Raw genomic sequence first — 24054 nt, 5'->3', positions numbered from 1 at the left:
GAGTAACAAGACTCGAGGGCTCCCTCAGGAGCCTCGGCTCGGGCTGTTACTTCGTTATTGTTACTGGATTGGAAGGTCACCGAGCTCTTAGATCGCTTAGGTGGACGCTCCATGGAATGACTGGACTCAAGAGCCCCATGTACAGTATTTTGTAATAAAGTTTTGGTATATTGTTTTTCAGTAATTAGTTATAACACAGTAACTAATTTACTGCAATGTCATTTGAATAAACGAATATTTTTTTAATTATTTTTTTTAGAACGGTATTAAGAATTGAATATTATTTTCGGCCAGTATCTATTCATATTACAGTTAGTATTATATTATATTGATCGAATAAATTTCGAATCGAATAAAACGAATATTTTTTTAATTAATTATAATATTTTAGAACGGTATTAAAAATTGAACATTATTTTCGGCCAGTAGCTATTTATATTACAGTTAGTATTATATTGATCGCATAATGTCATATTCTTTCGTATTTGAATTGAACTTAACCGTTTTATTTTGAAAGGTTGAATTAAGAACACTTTGTACGAATAGTGTAACCCTCCAAGTGCAACCGACAGCCCACGTGTCCTAACTGCGCAGTTTAAACAAGATGTTAAATGCGACGCAATATTTTTATTTAGTAGTCGAAATGTTAAGAGAATCTGGTTTCTTAATGGTTATAGAGAATTTTTTTCTATTTTTTCTTACTTATATTATAAATTTGAATGTTTGGATGGATGGATGTTTGTCAGAAGGTAACTATAGAACGGCTCAAGGGATTTCGATGGAATTAGGCATAGATAGACCTAGAACAACGCATAGGCTACTAATTAAGTTTTTTTTTTTAATTCAGCGCGGACGGAGTCACGGGCGACAGCTAGTATGTTATAAATGCGAATGTTGGAATGGATGGATGTTAGTTAGTAGGTATCTCCAGAATGGCTGCATGAATCTCGTTTAAATTTGGCATAGGCCTGGAATAACATATAGCTAGTATAATACTATTTTTTTTAATTGCGCGCGAATGGCGTCGCTGGCGATATACAGATAGCGTGCAAAAATATCTCATGCTGACTAATTTAAAGAGCATAAAGTTGACTATTTTTACAGGTCACTGTAACATAGTTTTTATTACCATTCACCGATACTGGAATCCTGGATTTGTTCCAACACAGTGACACGGTTCGACTGTCGCAAAGTGCCTGTCAAATGACACAATAGAGACTTTTCGACACAATGATGAATCACCTGGCCCTAAGTGTTGTGGGTTTTCACTACCAAAACATTCACACGTAAACATATATCTATGTGTTATATAAAGAGAATGTAAGGGATAGCAATATGTACAAAGGACGGTAGAATTGTGGTACTTACTGCTAAATTATTATGTATTGGTGTGGAGGAAAGCCACTCACGTTCGGGAATTTAGTTGGTTTATTTTATTTTGTTTTGATGTTTTATCGTCTCCTCTAATTTTAATTTCATAAGATACTAGCGGTCGCTCGTGACTTCGTCGGCGCAGAATTAAAAAAAAAGTAAACTATATTATGCCCGCGTGCATCAGCCGTTCCAGCCGGTCTAGATATTATCCAGAAAAACGCGGTCTTTCGGACAGATATACAAAGAAAAAAAAAAAAAAATTGTACGCAATATGATTTGTTTTTCAATATTACACACAGACAATCCAATTTTATTTATATGTATAGATAAAAGTAACGTCTCTTGTGCATTTAAATTTCATCATTTATCTACAGTAGGGTAGTAAATATCCTGTAGCTATTCATCTCCACAGATCAGTTTCCTTGATTGTAATCGATTCCTCTGACTCGATGACTGAACCATATATCTACGAGACAAGGCACCTCATTATCAGTAATTGAGTCTCAAGTTCCTTTCGCTCGTCTTACGGAATGTGTTTTAAACTTAGAGTTATTTTTTAAATAACATATCCTTGTTACTAAATCATTTGCAGATTTACTGTCTAAAACTAGTTTCAGGGCAGATAAATGTTGCAGAATAATAGACCGTGCAGTACAACTATTGAACACTTACTATCAAAAAAGAGCGTCAGTAGCTCAAGGGGTTAAGCACTTTACTTGTAATCTACAGGTTCTAATCCCGCCATGTACTAATGTGTTTTTTCTATTTTTGACATATGTACATTTATCCGACGTTCTAACGGTGAAGGAAAACATCGCGATGCACATATCTGCGAAGAAATTCAAAGATATGTGTGGAGTCAACCAATCCTCACTGGGTAGCGTGGTTGACTACGGCCTAGTCACACCTAACTTAGGTATGCCCCGAGCCAACTTGGGGCAACAAAACAGTAGTGTTCTGTCTCGGCAATGTGCGTCCAATTCCAGTACTGCAATGTCCTGTTCACGTCACTGTGAAAATAATGTAAGCGTAGCTATTATAAAACAATTGTTCTTGAACTTCGCTTTGATTGTTTGTTTTTCTACGTCCCGCGCGTAAATCCGTCGGACTTGTAACTTCTATTTCAGTGGCAGACTATATTTCCAGATAACGTGGACTTCCTTCTGCGAAGAACAAAGATTGCTAGTTTTAAAACTTCCACAAACATTTGCGTTGGCATCGCGCCAACTGTTTTTAATGTTGGACCATTTGTATGAATGAATGTAAACGGTTTTTTAATATCTTTTTTTTAATTATATTAGCCATTGCCCGCGAATTTGTCTGGTGTTAACAAAAATAAGTAGCATTTGTTCTTCCAAACTATATTCTTCATCTGTGTCAAATGTTTCATTCGCAAGCTTGTTGCTCTCAAATATATGAAAAAATTTCGACCATTAATAAAATGAAATTAAAAAGAAATAGCTAATACTTCTACTCTACACTGTATAATACGACTAATCTAAACTGTATAATAGAAAGTTACGGCTTGTCGCTTTCTTAAGGAAGTGTTTCCAATAAGATACTATGGAAATGAGCTTTTAATCATTGAATTCATTTGTTAACCAATTCCTAATCCAGTCACCACAGCGTGACGAACCATGACAGATAACGAGTCATTGTTGTCACCTCTTTGAGGCTTCGCTTCTAACGTTTACGACACGAATAATCCAATAGAGGCTTAAAGAATCGATTTACTTTACCTTCTATTATCAACCGTGGGAGATATTTTTACGCAACGAAGCGAATAATAACGGTGTCACAACTAATTAAAGTTAATCATAAATGCTTTGCTTCTTAGAGATTTGAAGTACGAAATACCTTTGAATAGAAAGATGAGATTCCTGACTTACCAAAGTCATTTTACCAAGCCGCACTGGGCAGCATGGTGAACTAAAGTCTACTCAATAACTTACGGTGGGCTCTGTTAGATGCCTTAATGAACTTGCGGTCCGTTGTTTAAAAATGTGTTTTTTTAAAAACCTTACCCAAACCAATGTAGATCAATCAAAGGATCAAGACAAATTAGTACTGTTACAACAGTAGGTGTGTTTTAAATGATAGCAGTAATTTACTGTCCTACTGTACTCTACTGTTCTGTACTCGTGTGAAACTAGGATAAGATTGAATGAATCCGTCTTTCGTCTGATCTCGCTCGCTAACCACGATCGCTATAAATCTTTAACAAATGCTTCATTAGCTGACGTCTATTTACAGTCCATTATAGGTCAACCACCACAAGCTATCTTGTTTGATATTCAATGACTCCTTTATATTAAACGCTTCAACTGTTTCTTTGATAACCACGTAATGGATAAGATTGTCTGCCTGTCAATTGTTTTGAAGTGAGAATTGCTTACTTCGCATTCAGAAATGTATATTAGCTGTAGTTGTAGTTAGGACAGTTATTTGATTATCATAAAATGAAAATATAAAGTTACTAACTGTCGCCTGCGACTTCCTCCGCGCGCAATTAAGAATAAAGTTAATAAGTACCCTATATGGTTTTAAAAACTATGTTCTACATCTGTGTCAAATTTAATTAAAATCCGTAGAGCCATTCTGGAGATATCTTCAAACAAACATCCATACATTCATCTAAACATTCGCATTTATAATATTAGTAAGAAGTAAGATGTATTTAGGCAGAGGCCAAGGCCAACTTTGGGTGTCTGAATCACTCTTATTATTTTTTTCTTAGTATTGGCCATTATTCAAAATTATAATAGTAACACTCATCTACAATCACTTTAAAACACCGAAATAGTGACAACATATCATAGTCAATCTACCATTCGACATTGGAACATCCAGACAGAAAGTTACGTCATTGTTGGCGCCAAAAATACACGAGCCAATACGAAGAATTGATGAGGATTGTAGTTGTTTGACAAAGACGTGGACAAGGAAATAACTCAATCAGACCAAATATTACATTCATCTATATTAATACAAAGATAGATTTGATTGTTTGTTTTCTTGTATTAAATAAGTTTAAATTTAAAAAAAAATCTTTAATTGGTAAGAACTTTTTAATTTTTTTATTCAAAATAATTTTACCTGCTTTTAAAATTTCTTTATCAAAATGTCGGATTCCTTATATTCGTTAAAGTCATTTTAAATGTAAACTATCAATAAAGTAGATATATTAACATAAAAAAACATTAATATTAAATGCATGAATTGAAAGTGTGTTTGCATTCCAATCACGTAAACATAAAAGTTATAAGCGTAAATTATTTAAAAGCAATGGAATACACATGAATAAATTGATAAATTATACAAATATTAGTTGTAGCCCGCGAATCCGTCTGTGAAGCTTAATAGTATATATGTATTCTTCCAGATTATGTTCTACATCTATGCCAAATTTCATTAAGATCTGTTAAACCGTTCTGGAGATACCTTTTAACAAACATTGATTCATCCATCTAAACATTCGCATTTATAATATTAGTAAGAAAACACGTTCTATAACTAAAACAGTATTTTATAGTTAAGAAACTTCGAAAGCGATAAAATAATCATGAATCAAATTCAATATTCCAACTTCTACAACTAAAAACCTACGGTCAATATATTTAATATTACATACGTAATCTATCATCGATGTTATGAAATAAAAAAAAAAATCTTAAACAATAACAGTTAGCAATAAATCATATCACAAAGTTAACGCAAATCAACAATGTCTGTAGACAATGGCCCAAAAACAATTGCATCTCTAATCTCAACGTCCCAAATATGTGATAACCCTAAACATGACGTACAAGTCAATGCATATGGTTATTAATAAGACACGTGCTTAGGGTTGTCACCTTTTCCAGACTCGAATTGTGTTTGAGTAGGGCACATTTACTTTGACACTTGGCCAGCGTGATTGACTATGGCCCAGTCACCTATCACTTGGGATAGTAGGCTCACAGTGAGTGGTATTTAGTTTGACAATCTATTAGTTTAAAGTTGGTAGTATAAAACCAGGTATTGAATAATATTTTTTTCTAATCTGCTTTGGAGTTAAGAGTTAACAAATCAATGGCCGTCTTTTTCATCGCTATTCTGGTTTACATTAATTGAAAGTTGGCAGCCCTACAATGCTATGTTATCTCTAGAAAGCGACGACACAGCCCTGAATGAAAGCGATCTAGTCGACTTCTTAATGATATATTGATGAGGTTTTCCCTTTTTAATGAACTAATAAAGTGCCGGTTAGCGAGAAACGAAGTGTAACGTGTGAAATGCATCAATTGTGGTTATTTGTTTGGTAAGTCGAGATATCAATGCTATAATTATGTAAATAAAGTTTACGTGATGATAATTTATTAACTACGGTATGGATGGCCTTAATTATTAATTTTGAATAGAAATAAAAAAAAATCTACCATTGTTTCCAAAGTTTTTTTAGAACGAACGACATATACAGACTCTTGGTCCGTATATTTTTTGCATACATTCCTTATGCTAAATTACAGTATTGAGTTGTTTTGTTCAGTAACATGAACTCTTTGAGACTTTCTCGATCTTCACAAGTCCTGTTTGGATAGTTCAATCATTTGAATAATGGGATACGGCAGTGAGATAATGATGATTGTTTGTATATTTATTAGGCGTTGGATACAGCATCTTACAAGCTAATCAAAGCGAATTACATCTATAAACAAGATTGGTGCCGTCAGCTACAAAGAGGTCGAATGAACCGTTATAAGACCGGCCCTTTGCACCGTAATTGGGTAATTTTATGACGAACTTTGTACGCACATCGTATGTAAATTAAGCTGACCCTTTACAATTAAATAATTGACTAACGATTGCCCATTTGGTGTAATACCACTTTGCTTCATTTAAATATTTAATAATCATTGCATCTATATATTATAAGAGTGTTCGACATTTAGTCAGAGGCTCATAAGGTAGGCCAACATAACTAACTAAATGTCAAATGTAACCTATAACCTTGTAAACATTTTTCTTGCATTCAAAATATAGATTCGAATTCTATAAAATATTTCGACAGACTACAACCGTTAGACTGGCGCTTTAATTAATATAAGTGTACCTTACTAACACAAGCGATTGTACTTAGCGTTATCAAAGATCAAAGATAACTCACCGATAACTGAGCGGTGGACGCAGGTTGATTGACGTGGGCCTCGCTAGGGGACGCCGTCGTCTACCGTCGTCGTGCCAGCTCGCATAGCTCCGTGTATACGAAAGCAAGCTACACACATCACTACCGTTCACAAATTCAACCGTCATGTCCACTGTATCCATTGTATCGTTCACTTCCGTCACTCCCGTATCGTTCACCTCATTCACATTGATTGAATGATTCGTTAGTTCATACACACCGTTATGTTTAGGACTAGAGTACACATACACTCGGTCTAACTCTGAATCGTTTTCAGTCTTTATAGTATAGTTCTCTGTATTCAGATCTCTGTTGTAGTCTTCTAAAGATGTGTACCAAGCTTCTAATATCGCTATGTGACTGTCAAGTTCGCGACATGTCATACGAATCTCGCTGTCATAGCAACGTTGTTCTTCAACGATTTCTGAAAAAAAAACAGAAGAACATTAAGGTACTTTACATAAAAATCCTTTTAGGGAAAGATTGAAAACAACGGAATAAATAAAAAGTGAATGATAGTAATATAGGTACTTGCAGCTAATCTGTATGTACAGTCGAACCTGGATAAGCGAGAGTCCAAAAAACCGTGATATTTTTCTCGCTTATGGCGGTCGTCCATCGGAATCGGACTATGATTATCGCTCAGAGGTTTCTCTCTTATCCAGGTTCGACTACATTTTATTGAAAAGCATTCTTTAGAGCCTTTCTATGTCTCTGGTATTGCTGATGTCCATGGGCGTCGTTGAACACCTCGGTGTTCCCGCTGCTCGTTTGCCCCCTTCTATTATAATAAAAAACAAAAAAAAAAATATGTTGGTGTATTTATTATTGAGACATCAATGATATACAAAACTAAATTATTTAGGATTAAATAATTTAGTTCGCATTAAAATTTAAAGCAACCCCTTAACAACTAAATTAACCCACACTAATCTTACAATTCATCTTTACCCGAAGACATATTATTACAGTAAATCACTAAAGTGGCACTAATTATGTTTGTACTATTAAAATGTATCTAATTGTAACTCTGTTAGAATTTACAACGTGCTGTATTTAGATTTACATGCGAACAGAAAGCTATGAGTTAATCCCGATGGGGATCGATAAATTACGACTTCTAAGGGCTAGACCATAAATCGTTTAGGTGCGCCCCACTTAATTTTGTTGAGAGCAAACAAAAAATAAATATATTTTATGTTACCCGCGTTTAGGTTATTTCTTTTATTAGCATGACTTTCTTTATTGTATTTTACTTGTACTTGTAGTTTAGTTAACAACAATAAGACATTTAAATTTCCATACTTTGGTTTATCTATCGCAGTCTATCGTATTGCAAATATCAAACTTTATGGCAACGCCAGTCCCTCCACCGTCCGCGCGGTATTAAAAAAGCTAATTAGAAGCCTATGCTTTTTTTGTGACTTAGTAGTCACTGTTTGCCTTGAACAGGCATTTACAGCTTCACCGGGCTTGAAGTGGTCGAGCGTAGATGGCGCTTAGCCTAAATCTCGTTTAAGAGTAACAAGACTCGAGGGCTCCCTCAGGAGCCTTGGCTCAGGCTGTTACTTCGTTATTGTTACCGAATTGGGAGGTCACCGAGCTCTTAGTATTACCGGATTGGGAGGTCACCGAGCTCTTAGGAGAAGCCTATGTGTTCTTCCAGACTATGTTCTACATCTGTACCAAATTTCAACGAGATCAATACAGTCGTTCTCGAGATACTTTCATACAAACATCTATCTAAACATTCGCATTTATATTTCAGATTGAAAAGTAACAAATAAAAATAAAAAATATTTATAAAAATCCTACAAACCTTGTGCAACAGTTGCGTATTTTGATTGTTAGGAATAAGCTCGTAAATATTTTATGACAACAAAAGAAAGCAACTTTACCGCCATGTATTTAATTCACAAGGCTCGCATGCCCGCACGGACTATTGTTCATGCATAGAATATTGTCGCGTACTTTGTGTTACATTAAGCTTGTAAGATACAACGCAACGTGTTTTATAAATAAAAATACATTTAAATATGTAATGAATTTAACTGAAACTAAAAGAAATTACAGGAGCACTCCAAATTTAATTTTGACTAAAATCCAAAACCACTTATAAACCTTTATAGTTATATGATTTTAAATGCTTATTTTATATTTATCTCTACCACTTTAGAACAATATTGATGCTTCAAACCTATTGAAATGTTTCAATAGAAAAAGATCTTTTTATGAGAACTACGTAATGCGTTCACTCACAAATATCTCTATCCTTTTCTCTCTATTATGCCTCAAATATATCCCGTCTGTACCCGGGCCCGTTGTATTTGCAATTTAACCCAAATATTACCATGGCAACCGGTCAAAACAAAATTCCTTTTGTCAACAATCACCAGGCTACACTGACCTACCCTGTCAAAGTTCTACAGTCAGAACATTGGGAAAATCATAGTTCCGATTAAATTGGTCTTTCTCAGCTAATCCTGGGTATTAGCGAAACTTTAAGGACAAACAATTTTAAGCCTTAAAGTTATGGAATAGTGTCCGTTTTGCGTTAACCACGTCTACACTCTGGTACTGATTATATGGTGACGTTTGAGGGCTTTCAAAACATCCTAGGAGCCTGCGCTTATTGATAGCAATGCAAATAAAATAGGGACAAATAGTTGCACATGTTTTAACGTGAAGTGTTAACGTGTTAAATCACGCGGAGGCAAGGAACCGAATTAATATTTAATCCAAAAAAAAAAATTGAAAAACGATGTGGTTTAAATTTCAATTAAAAAACATACATACAATCTTAATATTTAAGTCTACATTTAAATTAAAAAGAAAAGTAAATTTAAAACAAAAAAATAACTCAAAATAATTTCAAGTTAAACACCGTTATTTCGACTTGCACTCGACCTAAGGTCACTGTAATTTCTACCTATAGACTAACTATATCTCTTTCTTTCATGTTTGCTAATGCACGTTTTAAACTATGCAATCGTGAAACAATATAGTCATCACAAGATAGCTTGCTTTTTGAGAGGGAATACGAGAAAATCAATTCGCCTTACAAATACATAAGTGTTCTTAGAGGGGTCCAGCCCTACCTAAATCAAGGGTGTACTCGCGTCGTGTTAGATCAGCACGTATCCATTGTTTTATTGCAAAACTTATATTTATTTAGTGATTACGCTTAGTATAGATTTTTGCTACTACCTCTACTTAACGGTTGTTTGCCGATGGACTGACCCCATTGATTCTATGGACTCAAAAGAACTAATATGGAAAAATTTAAAAGCCACACTACGCTGAGTACGTCACTTAGTCTTCATTTTGAAATTTTTATTAAAATGAAAAAATAAAAAAATCTTTTTTAAAATGTATACATTAAAAATAAATTAAATTAAACGTCCGTCGAAACAAATAGACTCTGTTTATTTCTCAAAATTTAAAGTTGAACTGTTAATCGTGATGTTAGAAACTGTATTCTCGTGTCGTGTGCTAATGGAAACGTTTATCTAAATACGACCCACTTTTTAAACATATCAATCAATAAAACGATTCCTCGGCATGAAAACAAAATGCTACATAGTGTGTAGATTTCTTTTCTAATAAAATCAAAGTAAGTAAATGAAACTTTAATACTTCTAAACCGTTTAAAAAAATCATTATTAAACAGTTCTTCTATCATTTGCAAATAAGACTACTTACTGTGAGATTCTAAGACCAAAATCTAATGTTTAAAACGTATTATTATCTCTGTTTTGCCAAAAATAATAACAGGGATCACTGTTTATTTTAAACAGAGATTTTGGTATCGAAAACCCACTGTTAATCATCAATCTATCTATACAATGTAATTGTTAACACATTCCATGCCGGTGACTATGAACGTGTTAAGGGGTATCTACATATATTTTCAAAGTTATATATTTACTTGTTAACTTGTTTGTTAAGGTGCAGACAAGGGCAAGTCGCAAGTGACGCGGCAGTCATCGTGTCGTCGAGAGTCGGAACGCGCTCAAGTGACACCAATACTAACCGAAGATGGTGGTGCTGGTTTTGACATCTCACTTTATAATTGCTACCAACACTGTGTTTTTGTTTTTAAAAACAACCAAAGACTTTTTATGTATTTTGCGCGTGATAAATTTTTTTCAACAGCTATTTTTTTATACTGTTGAACCTGGATAAGCAAGAAACCAATGCAAGCGATTATCGGATCCCGACGGATAGCCTCCATGAGCGAGAAACTTGGATTAGAGAGAAACTTCTATAAGCGAGAAAAATTTTGCAGTCAATGCAAGAGCAAAAAAGATCTGCCTATAAGCTCTATATCCTTCTATCTATAGACCTTCAAATTAAAATTAAAATAAATAAAAATCTTTACATACTATTATATCTTTACAGTATTCAATATTGCCTTGACTCCTTAACTTAGTTAAGGAGCAAAGGACTTCTATAGAATACGTTTTAGAGTGATTATTTTGCATTTTTCTGAACACTGTATTATTTGATTATTATTTAATGAAAGTAACAAACATAAGATCAAGTCAATAAAGATGCCTGTTGATATCAAATAAAATAACCTCAAATAAAAAATTAAAACAAACATAAAATAACGATTAACAGCAGATAAAAAATACATAAACACGTGTTTATTCAAAAGCTTTAAGTATAATTAATCAAAAACAGTGAAGTGACCCTCACTGGGCGGTAACAACATTCTGCAGTTATTATGATTAACGATGTGTGCTTTTTATAGCCACTTTAGTATAGGTAACGGTGGGCAATGGTTTAAAATCGTGTTAACATAATTTTTGAATGGCAGCTAACAAATTGGTAGGCGTGAACCCTGTAAGTCATTGAACTTTACGTAAGAAAGTATTCTTAGATTTTCTTTTGTTTTTATGTAAAATTATAGAAAACAAAAGATAGTGCCATCTTTTATCTGACACAATAACAATGACTTTAAAAGTCTCATCAAGAGTTAACAAAAAAAACAGTCAAGGTTCCAAGGGAGGACTGATCAAGGGTTTTCGAGACCAAGATCCCCTTCTAAAATGTATTCTTATATCTGTTTTTTCAACAAGATAGATATATTTTATACAAGAATTTTAGTCTCAGAAACCCACTGTAAATAAAATAGTATAACATCAAACAAATAGATTTTTCCGATTCTCAGTGCATATGCATTTAAACAAATAAAAACTGTAGTTCAATAAATCAAATATCTTGCTCTAATACAACAAAACGAAGTAAATCATTCGTACACGTAAACAGTATCAAATGTAACTATAACCGCACATCTGTGTTGAGAAACTTCAAAACACAATATGAAACCCTCAATAATGCAGTCATTCTAATAATATTTCTCCCTATCGTGGCCCTAAAAATGTCCCTTTTAGTGACGACGCAATAGATGGCACATGAAATAATAATCTATAGAATTTTATGAGGAGTTATAACAATACAGGGGATATATGTCCCTTAATTGAGTTATTAAAGTTATGTAATAGCGACACCTGTTGGTAGTTTTTGTTTATTTTATCAAGTCACGATAGATGAGAATGTGAGTGATGGAAATTTATTAAGATCAGTGATCAAGGGTCTAATTGAAGTTTGTATTACATTGGTCGTGTTGGAGAGCGTCGGTGGCTCAGGGATCAAGCACTTGACTTGTAATCTGCAGGGCCTGGGTTCGAATCTTGCCATGTACAAATGTGTTTTTCGATTTCAGATTTACATATGTACATTTATCCGACGTTCTTACAGTGAAGGAAAACATCGTGGTGCAACCTGCTCATATCTGAGAACAAATTCAATAATATGTGGGAAGTCAACCAACACGCACTGGGCCAGTGTGGTTGATTATGGCCTAGTCACCCGTGTCTCAGGGTAGGCTCCAAGCCCTACAGTGTGGAAGTATAGTGAGCTGATGATGATGACATTGGTATGCAAATAACGGAGTTCAAATAGTATATATAGACATGTTAGTATTATAGATAGTATAGATTATTATTATTTAATAAATTGATTATTTCTATACGAAATTACGTTTTCCAATTAATTTAAAAATCTATTACTATAAAATTTTATTTTTTATTAAAATATTATTAACACTTTGTATTTATCATTTTAACTATAACATAAAATTTAATTGTACCCGTATATACATGGTGTCCTTGATAGTGAAAAACTGAAGTGTTCCTGGATCGTGTCATATTGAGATCTCAAATTTGTATAAAGCCCTCCGGGATACGACCGAGCGTGCCTTAACTCTCATTTTTATTACACTGTTATTATTATTTATTCATATTTATTTTTTATATATTTCAACTACCTTTTACTAAGTCGTCTTGTTTGCCTTTTACATATTGTAGCGTCATTTTTTAAAGAAAACACAAAGACAATATTTTTAGTCACTTATACATTTGAGACAAATCTTACTAATAAAATAAATGCGAATGTTTAGATGGATGGATGTTTGTTTGAAGGTATCTCTAGAACTGCTGAACGTATCTCGAGTAAATTTAGCATGCATATAGAACATAGTCTAGAAAACACGTAGGCTACTAAATTTGTTTTTTTTTTAATTCCGCGCAGACGGAGTCGCGGGCGACAGCTACTATGCCATATAAATGATCTATATATTTTTATTTAATATTTTCAAATATAAAAATTATCACAAGTAGAGTACAGTGCATTTTGTTCGTTCGTTTCGTGTAAACGTCCCTGTTATGTCAAGTAGTTATAATGCGGTAAACCGACGCTCTACATATCACCTGAGAAGCCTTCGTCAACCTACTTAATGCAATTTGAAACAAATTACACATACTTTACTTATATATGTAACTGTTTTTTAATATGTGATTTCAAAGAGTATGACAATATGTTTTTGTAGAGTATATTTCAGTAGTGGTAATCTACGGCAATATTTAAACAAATAGAACACATTTTAGTTTAAAAATTATCTGATCCCAATTACCTATTAATCCTCTGGCACCGAACAAATGCAAGACAAAAAACTGCAAAACAAAGCACGTCCACCTCGCACGGGACGCTTTCAACATTTTTTCCAATTCACATCCTTTTCCAACATTTTACAATATAAATTCAACATATAAATAAATTAAATGTACATAATAAAAAACTACATTATTAGGACACATAATAAATAATTTACTCGGAAATAAAATTACTTTTTAAGTTTATTAATATTCTCGTAAGTAAACACGCGCGTTTAGAGAGAATTAAACGACACATCTTCCCCCTACCAGAGCTAACGCGATACTAAATAAAACGAAATAAAGTTTACTAGAAAGACTGATTCGTAGTCAGCCGTAGCGCGTAGCTTACGGAAAGTCCAAGTACAATTGATCGAGTTTCCAATAAAATAGTTACAACAATGTGTTTTAATTAATCTTTATTAAAACAAATTTTATTGATTGTTTATAATAGACTAATAGATTGTATTGGATTGATTAAGCAATTAAGACAACATGCTTGAGTTGTTCGTTCATCTAAACATTTTATTTCTTTTGTTTGAGTTAACTTCTTTCCAGTCAACGATGAATGTTTTTAAATAATCTTGTTTTTATACTCGTTTAGTTCTTTTATTTTAAAATGATTCATAAGTTTTAATTATTTAGAATCAAACTGCGTTTGCGATTCCATCTGCGAGGAATTAAAAAAAACATAACTAATAGCCTATGTGTCTTCCAGACTGTGTTCTGCATATATCCAAAATTATATCATGATTCGTTGAGCCGTTCCGGAGATACCTTGCAACAAACATCCATCCGTCAATCAATCTAAACTTAAATATTATAATATTACTACGATTATATATAGGCTACTTAAAGTAGTTGTAGATTTAAAGTAAAGTTAAGTCTTTTAATAGTTAAGTTATAGTTGTAAATATTTATTAAACTAACAAAAATAGTGATGTTTTTAATTCTACACGTCCTCTTAGTACTAGTAAAACCCTATCATATTTGGCCATCGTGCGAGGTTTCCATGGGAGTTGGCACATCGATACGTATCAAGAAATATCATTACCAAGGATCTATGCCACGAAGTACATTAGTATGTGCGAAGGGCCAGGTTTGGTAGTGTACCCGACGCGACGGGACGTTGTCAGTGCCGGCACGTGCGCTGCCCGCTGCAATGTTTAGCCGACTTCGATTGATTTTACCGACTAGCGCTTGTTTTGTGTCTGATAACGGCATTTTATCATAATTTATTATTTAACTAACTTTCGCCTGCCGCTCCGTCCGCGCGGAATTATAAAATGCATGTTTAGTATTAGTTCTTCCGGGATATATTCTACATTTATGCCAAATTCAGAGAGATCCATGCAACCATTTGGAGATAGGTTGTAACCATCCATCCAAACATACGCTATTATAATAATAATAAGATTTTAGTTATATGAACCTAAAATACCGGTCTGGTAGAGTTCTCTATGGTGTAGGAATTCCATTTATAAGTCATAGACTATTTCCGAAGTATGTATAAAGTATCGAACCATCTCTATTTTTAATTAACATTATAAAAAAAAAATATTACTTCTACTTACCATCGAGGCAAGAATATTTGACATGCACGATGCCGTGGGACCAATCAGCCGCCGGTGGATGTGTTTTCTTCAGAATAAATGTACAGTGACTGACCCCGTTGCAGCTGAAAACAATTCATAGTTCAAATAAAAATATTTTTTTTAAATATGCTACTTTATCTTTTACCTATCTTCCAGCCTGGATAGCATGGAATCTCATCTCAATAAGCGAGAGTTATTGTCCAGTTCCGACGGATGACCTCCATGAGCGAGAAAAATATCACGGTCCCTTGGACTCCCGCTTTTCCAGGTTGGACTATATTAAGTATATACATTGTCTCTGATTAGTATGTATCACACACAGTATGTAGCACACAGCATCAAAAGACCATCGTCTTTTAGTACATAGAGTCTATTTCTTTATACTTATAATAATCTCTATGATTGAATAATAATTCCTCGAGACGATGCTGATGTTCAACGTCGACATAAATCAGTCAAATTTGTGTCAAATTAATTTATCGCGCGGAAAGTGATGGTGTACGCAAAAATGTGTTAATTTAATCCATCCAGCGCCTCTTTACATTCACTAATTTGTCATATATTCTAAGATTGTCTAATATATTATTACTCATAATTCAACAAGTATTATAATTTATTTTAAAAATATATTTTGGAATATTCCCTCAGTGACTATAAAACAAGATAAACATCATGACAAAACTCTAATTTCATATTCCATTACGTCACAACAATCAAACACCTGGTAAATGAACAATGCAACGCTCCATTGGATCAAATGAAACGGTCAATTATACTGACCAAATGGCTGTGCGGTGTTCTATCCAATTTATTACGATAGATTGGCCTGCAACCGTATAAATAATTGTTTAAATATCTTTATAGTAAAGATTTTACGAAACTTACTGAAATAACATTTTATAATTTAGAATAATGTTCAGGGGTCTTACACAAAGGACGTTAGTTTGTTTTTTTTTAATCATAAGGTGACAAACGAGCGAGCAGCCACCAGAAATTGCTGAAATAGCAAAGTGACCGTTGCCCATAGACATACGCAATTACCTTTGATCAACGGAGGAGAGGATGCACAGAAAGAAAAGATATTTTCTTTCCTTGCATCCTCTCATCCGGAAAGTCCACTTCCACTTCCCATCTTTTCCTTATAAGAAAAAGGGTGGGAAGGGAAAGAGGACTAAATTAGGCCTCCGGGATGCACACTAATCAGACGAAACGTGGAATTGCTTCCACTGCACGCCTGTCTTCTGTGTGGTTCCACTGGTTTTGCATATCCATGAACATCGGATCAATTAATTCATGATAAACTGCTTATAATCTGCCTGATAATTAAAAGCTTTGTTTCATCAGTGCGATCACTTATACCAGTTCTATCAAATTCTTCGGATAGTACATATAACTTTTGATAGTTCACATATAAGCTATGGATAGCTTAGAAAATGAAGTCAGTGAGTCATGCGTGAATCGATAATTAAGTATACACACAGTCGACGCACTTCGCCAACAAAACGGAACGAGTCGTTTAACAAATGGCGCCGCTTCCGCTACACAAGTGTGTCACTTGGCGTCGCACCACTTCCGAAGCTACTTTAGCTAAAGACCGATTTATATCACCTAAACGCATGACACGGAACAAATTCCAAATATGAAAAGGAATGAATGAAAGCACTCATAACGATTACTTGGGTCAAATATTTTGAAGTAGGTACAGATTTCGCCGAAGTCACCTCGGGAACAACTTTTGTAGAATACCTTCCAGCTGAATATGAGAAGAATCCGATAAAGTTAGAAGAATCTTATAAAGATGACTATTTCTGATTACTAACTATTTAATTCTCCAGACATAAAAAATCGAATAGCTCGAATTAGTCTTATTAAAGACTCGCTGTCGCCCGTGTTTCCGACCACGTGGAACTTAAAAAATAAAACTTAGTGAGTAGCCTATGCGTTCTTCCAGTCTATGTTCTACATAGATGCCGAATTTCATCAAGATCCGTTGAGCCATGCCGGAGATACCCTCAAACAAACACCCATGCATTCATCCATCCATCTAAACTTTCGCATTTATAATATTAGTAAGAAGAATTATTCTCAATGTTAAAGTTACTACAACCATGCAAAAACTATATACTATCACAACAAACCGTGACGCCCTCTCCCTTAATTCACTGGCTATGGCTCGCAAACTAAATAATTGGTCGTGTTTAGTCGCATTTATTGGAACGCGTGTGCCCTTGGCCCGCCTAGCTACCGGCCGAATAGATCTATTGTTGAACTCGATAAAAGAACCTACGGTATCAATAAAATGTACCGTGTTAAATCAAATGAAACATATAAATAACATAAAATTATATTTACTGAGTTTTCTAACAACTAGCAAGCAACTAACACAATTAGGATGCAACCGAATGTTCTTAATATTAAAAAAAACATAACACTTAAGCCGTAACATAAAACAGTAAAACAGACTAAAAATTAAAAACTTATTTTAAAAACAAACGTGTTAAAAACAAGTTATCTTGAAATTCCATCGTTGTGAAATAACGCGAGCTTTGTGACAATCATTTCGCAGTAATGGAGTGCAAAGATGAGAGAATTCAAATGCAGATTGTCTCCGGAATTCGTTAGCATTCAGCGCACGCACTCGGCTGCGGTTGTTATGCAACTATGTCGAGTATCATTGTTGATGCGAATGCAGCTCCACAATGCATTTCTGATACAAACATAACATCTAGACATCATTTTTAATTATAATTAACAAGGTGATTTGTGTGTATGAATGTGAAAGAGACGAGAGAGTTGTAGTCGTCAAATGGAAGTCACCTAAGCGAAAATGTATAATTGCTCAAAGCTTAATCTTACTTCTTACTAATATTATAAATGCAAAAGTTTAGATGTATGGATGTTATTATGAAGTTAACTCCAAAACAGCAGAAATAACTCACAGATATAGAAAATAGCCTGAAAGAACACATAGGTTACTTACTAAGTTTTTTTTAATTCCACGCGGACGGAGTCGCCGTCGAAGCTAGTGTTTAATAAGGGTGTTCTTAGAGATAAATTTACAATGAAAAACGGATTGTAGCAGTATGCATATTTCCAATATATATATAAGTAAATATAAGTAACATATGCGTAGACAGTTAAAGCCATTACGTTATGTAAGGCTTCAGGATATTGTGGGTAGAAACTTAATATGCGCTGTGTTCTCTATTGCTAACGTATTTTATGTAAATACTAGCTGTCGCCCGCAACTCCTCCCGAGATGTATTAAAAATAACTTAACCAGTATCCTATGTGTTCTACATCTATGCCAAATTTCAGCGAGATCCATACAGCCATTCTCGAGATTTCTTCAAACAATCATCCATCCATCTATACATATAAACATTCGCATTTATATGTCATATTAGTAAGATATACAAGCTCTTTGTACAGCTAATTGATGTAATTAAAAACTTCCAAACTTTGCTAAAGAATTGACTATATTATTATGTTTTAAAATTAAACAAGAGCAAAGTTGTTTTATAAAGTCTTTGTAAACAAGAACTTATAAAGTAATCAATAGATAAATTACAAAGGCTTCGTTGTAATTACAATCTGGCAGAGACCTGTTAGAAGTTGAAAATGTCTTGTTAGTCTTAATTATTAACGCCTTTGTGAGCGAAGTTTCAAATTATTTTCGCTTAAATCTTACACTTTTTATTAAGAATTACGACGTAAGAGAATAAAACACATATTTTTTTCTGCAAATGTGTTTATATATATAGGAAATTTTATTGACCATGTCACCGTCACTTCCCAAGATACTGAAAAAAACTTCTCTATTTCAAACGATGACAACGTTTATTTGAGCATGTTTTCATCAGTGGAAACTGACAAGAAACTTGTAGATAAACTTTTTAAACGCTTGGAATAATTTAACATCGGACATAATCCATTGTTATTGCCAAAGTTTTTGCGCCTGAAACTTAAGTTATTCATACAGATAGCGTTTCGTTTGTACCACTTGAAGATTTATGTGAGACATTAAAGTCTTATTTCTACACCCAGAGTCATGTAATGATAACTTAAATAGTCTTTTATTGTATTGTATTTCTTATTTTAAACAACTGATTTACCATTTGCATATATTATTTCTTAATTTTCATTCTCTGTTGTAGATGTCCATGGGTGTCGTATCGAGTGTACACTTCTCGTATAAAAAATGGGAGAAAAATCAAGTTGTACGAAATTTTACGTTCCAAATGTTTATTTTGATTAAAATTACGTTTACGATACTATTGGTAATATTGTTTTAACTCGAACAGAATCGTATAAACCAACTGAAAGCCGCCAAGACAAACTATTTTACTACGCGTCGTAAAATCACAAAAAGTGTTCTTACCTTTACAATGTGTATAGATTCTTGTTTTACTATTTCTAAAGAACTAGAAACATAATAAAGTTCAATTCGTACATGCTAGGAAAATCTTTATCTTACTAATATTATAAATGCGAAAGTTTAGACGGATGGATGTTTGTTAGAAGGTATGTCAAGGAAAAAGTCTTCCACTTTTACACGCTAAATCAAACGATTCTTGACTTATAACCACGCTATATAATAAGCTAAGATTCTGTGACCCCCCTGGCGGTTGCAGCCAAGGTTTTGCCACCACTACCCCAACCCTCTTAAGCTCCAACTCAAGTAGAATTGCGTTGTAATGAACTTCGGTAACAAATTGCAGTTCTCAGAAAAGCTCAACTTGCAGCATCTTGTACAAAATTAATATATTTCTTAGAATTAATTATCTACTTTATCATCAACTATTTGCCACGTATTTATACTCAACATATACTGTATATTAATAAGATGTCTCAAAAGTATTGTTTAAGGAAACTCTAGAACAACTTTTTTTTAAATCACAACTTGTTTTTTCTCATCAAACCAAAACAAATATAGACTACATTGTTTATTTTTACATTTTAACAAGAAAACCTATGCAAAAATCGTTAAACGTATTTTAACTAACCTCAAAACAGAAGTTCAATTTTGTTATTCTAACCTTGAACGATTGGGAAATAAAAATTTTGGCATGCAGCCAAACTGTTCCCCCATTGTTCTCGGAAGCAATATAATGTTGCTACCTTTATGTTTTACCATGGAAAAATATATTCACTGCCAATAAAATAAATATTTTTACATAGTAAAAATAACATTTAATATTGGAATAACTGGGCCACCTGATGAGAATGAGAGAGGATTGTTGGGACAGCAATTGGCTGCCAAACCCTCGGCCATTTCAGGTATCGCTAGCGAGGCGCTATGGAGCTAGACCTGTACGGACTAGAAACATTCGAATGGCAAGAGATGGGTAAAGATAAGTAGAGTTGTATATTGCAGTAAATAAGTATAATTAAATACTTATAATTGTGCCTTACACACAATTTAATAATTCATTGAAAGTACTATGATACTAACGTGCCATACAAAACCATGCAATCTACACTAATATTATAAAACAGAAGAGTTTGTTTGTTTAAACGCGCTAATCTCAGGAACTACTGGTCCGATTTGAAAAATTCTTCTTTTGTTGGATAGTCCATTTATAAAGGATGGTTTTAGGTTATGTAACATTACGCTGCGATCAACAGGCGCGACAAAATGCAATCAAAATAAAATCGCGAAAGTATTTCCGTCAACCACGCGAATGAAATCGCGGGCACGGCTAGTATCAAATATTTCACAACTAAAACGTAACAGATAACCGACAGATTTCCTACTCGTAAGATATAAAAATATTTTTATACCCAACATACTGACTAACTCGGTTCAAAATAAATCATACGAACTATTACATTGTTACTCAATACGTATACAATAAATGTTTACAGGATAAATATACTAAATTGATTTTGTTGTGAAAACCATCTCGTTTGCGCAATAAATAATGGAAGCAGATATTGTATTGACTCAAATGTAAGAAAAGGAAAAAAGATACACTTATATTTTGATAGGAGTACAATATAACACGAATGTTATCGAGCGTCGCCAGGGCCGGAGTCAGGGAAGGGCGCTCAACCGCCCAGGGCGCCACAGTTCTATGAGAACCAGGCATGGAAAAAATGAGGGCGTCATATAAATCTTTGCCCAGGTTAAGATATGAAATCAATAATAATGAAACTGTCTTAAAAAGTACAAATTATGACAATTAAACATTTTTGTACAAGTATTTCTATAGTTAGGGAGTAAGTAAGAAGGGATGGAGTAAGTAGAGTTTGATATACTAAAAGTTTGTTTCAATTTTTTGATGCCATCTAGACCAACATAAGTTTTATGGTTTATGAGGCCAAGGTCGGTCGAGTTGCCATTCAATCCGACTTTCCTTAATTAAAATGAATCGTAGTTTTTATGAGAGTTCCATTAGTTGGATTTTACCTTGATTGCTCTAATTATTTCGAGCATTCGAAGCCAATTAGGTTTTCGTGTCGGATGGAAAGGAAAAATATTTTTTTAGTAAATCTGTATTTTCATACTACTATAATTGCGTTAGTTATTCACAAGTTACGTATGTAACGCAATAAATTCCCGGTACGAATTCTTTATTGATATGTTATTGTCGAAGGTAAAATATCGTTTCAATCCTCTAGTATCTTTTCGGTGCTAACCCTAGGCTTTAAAATCAACTTTCTTCATACACGTCTACGAGTAGTAGAAGGTCTACTTAGGTATCTGTTAAAAATGTGCCAGCGATTATTAAAGCAGCGCAAAAAACAAAACAGCAAATTAACTTCCTTGTAATTGTCCTAAATTATCAAAACAATATCCATCTTTCTTTTTATATTCTTCATTTTATCTTTGTTTGTCTTGGTTACTTTTTTGTTGCAATGCTATTGCGTTCGAAAGTTAAAAACTATACGTACGAAGTTTGCTTTGTTGCGTTTAAAAAGAATGGAATAGCGATTGTGAACATTTCATTGTGTTTCTGAACGTGCGTAAAAGAGATTTAGATATAAAAAAACACAAAACATAAAAGGCAACTGGATAGTATCAAAATCGTAACAAAAAAAAAAGTAAAATACAATTGAAATCAAAACGCCCAAGAATGCAGTAAACGCAAGATGTTTTGGTAAAAGCTCACAGTTTTTGTGCTGTTATAACACGATATTGATTCCAATAATCTTTAAGTGAAAATGTACGAGAATAGAAACCGATACGTCAACAAAACACGAACTTGTTTGCTTTCACTATTGAATGCGTTTAGCTAAATCTAAATCATAACTTTTACTTCGCTTCAGATTAAGATTCAGTTTATTATCTATCTAGACATTTCGAGAAGGTAGTCAGGATTTGATTCTAACTTATTTTTCTAGCTTGTAGAGGTTATGTAAGATGTCCGTCGACACCGGGTAATGACTCTCGCTTATAGATGTTTCTTGCTTATCCATTTTCGACTCTATCATATAACTATTTGTCATTTCTAATTCTAACTTGAAAATAGATTAAGTTACTTAAGGCATTGTGCTTTATGATAAGTAGGTTTTAAAACTACGAAAGATATGCTACAGTCCGTTTATGTATTTCCTTGATTGCTGAATGGCAAATGGTATTTCTTCTTCTAGTGCCTCTTCAGTCTTGAAGGTTGGCCGCTGACTTGGAATACCACATTTCGAATACCTCGAGGCGTCTCTTAGTATCCATAGTAATAGTATATATAGTAAATGGTATTTAAAGTTACTAATAAAGTTATAAATAATAAAGTCAAGATAATTAATATCAATTGATAGCAGTGAGCATTCAATATGTCCAAACTTAGAACACTATCGATCTGCTTCTCGTTGATGCCGGCGCTCATATTGAACCAATTAAATAACAGACCGCGGCGAAGTTCAAAGAGCGCAACTAATTTACCGTCGCTGCTTCTCAAAACACAAACGAACTCTCACCAAGATTATAATAGAAAGTTTTCATCATACATAAAAATCTTAAGTTAATCAAACTCATTTGTTTATTTGCTTGAGTCATGACATCATATACTGTTTTTATTAAATAATATCAATATCGATAATCCGTCATATTTTAACACACTCCTTTCTTGCTTAGTTCATATTAATATGATATATGTATAGCTAGCGCTACAAAATTCGACATCTACCAGCTATAAAATGTCTGTTAAATTTGAAAATTTATACTTTTATGTGACCCCTGACTAAAACAGATATGCAATAATTATTTACTTAACGATAATTTATTGCACAGGAAACAACAAAACAATAGTATTTCTCAAACTACAACGTAATATAGACTCGATGACCAAACACACAGAGGTCAACAAAGGCTCGATTTAACCACAAGTTTGCGGTCGAACGGAACAATACGACTTGACTGGATGTCTGTAAATATCAGTTAACATATTCAATTAATTTAAAATGTAGTTTTACATTAAAGCGTAAGACAAATGGAAAGAAATCCTTAAAATGTAGAGACTTCAAATTAAGGGAAATTAATATTTTTATCTAAACCATGACAAAAGGTAAAGTAAATTGTGAAAATTTTAGCTAGAAACAAGCTTATTATTAGCTTATGTCTTAGTTTAAATATGTATTAATTTTAGATATGGATTAAATAGAAGTTAGTTAGCCAATATAAAATGATATGAGCAAAGGTTAACTGAGAAATATTTTGATAAATACAAAGGGCTAATAGCATTGGAATAGAGTATTGGTACTTGTGACATAATTGTTCAAATACACGAAGCTATTCAAAGTCATTAGCATATAAATTAAGTTAACAAACAATGAATAATTAATTCCGTGCCAGTGCATCGTATCTGGCGAAGAGAAATGATATGACACAGGGTTACCAATTTCAATAAAACTAGAACGACGACCTTTGACACCTTAGGAGACGGTGAAAAAGAAAACGGTATTCGGCGATTTCTCTCAGAAT

General features: G+C 33.6%; 1 protein-coding gene across 2 annotated transcripts in view; it reads right to left on the bottom strand.

Annotated features, from left to right (window-relative positions):
* The window catches only part of LOC106127757 (uncharacterized), a 52005-nt gene that overhangs the window by 17804 nt on the left and 10147 nt on the right, over positions 1-24054 (bottom strand). For both annotated transcript variants that reach the window (XM_013325989.1, XM_013325990.1), the window contains exons 3-4: positions 15111-15214; positions 6521-6962 (exon numbers count right to left, since the gene is read on the bottom strand). In XM_013325989.1, the coding sequence (XP_013181443.1) occupies positions 6521-6962; positions 15111-15214 (546 nt within the window). The remainder of the gene's footprint in view (positions 1-6520; positions 6963-15110; positions 15215-24054) is intronic.

Source organism: Papilio xuthus, unplaced genomic scaffold (assembly GCF_000836235.2).
Source record: "Papilio xuthus unplaced genomic scaffold, Pxut_1.1 DF824655.1, whole genome shotgun sequence".
In the NCBI taxonomy this organism is placed as follows: Eukaryota; Metazoa; Arthropoda; class Insecta; order Lepidoptera; family Papilionidae; genus Papilio; species Papilio xuthus.
This window is presented reverse-complemented; position numbering and strand designations above follow the sequence as displayed.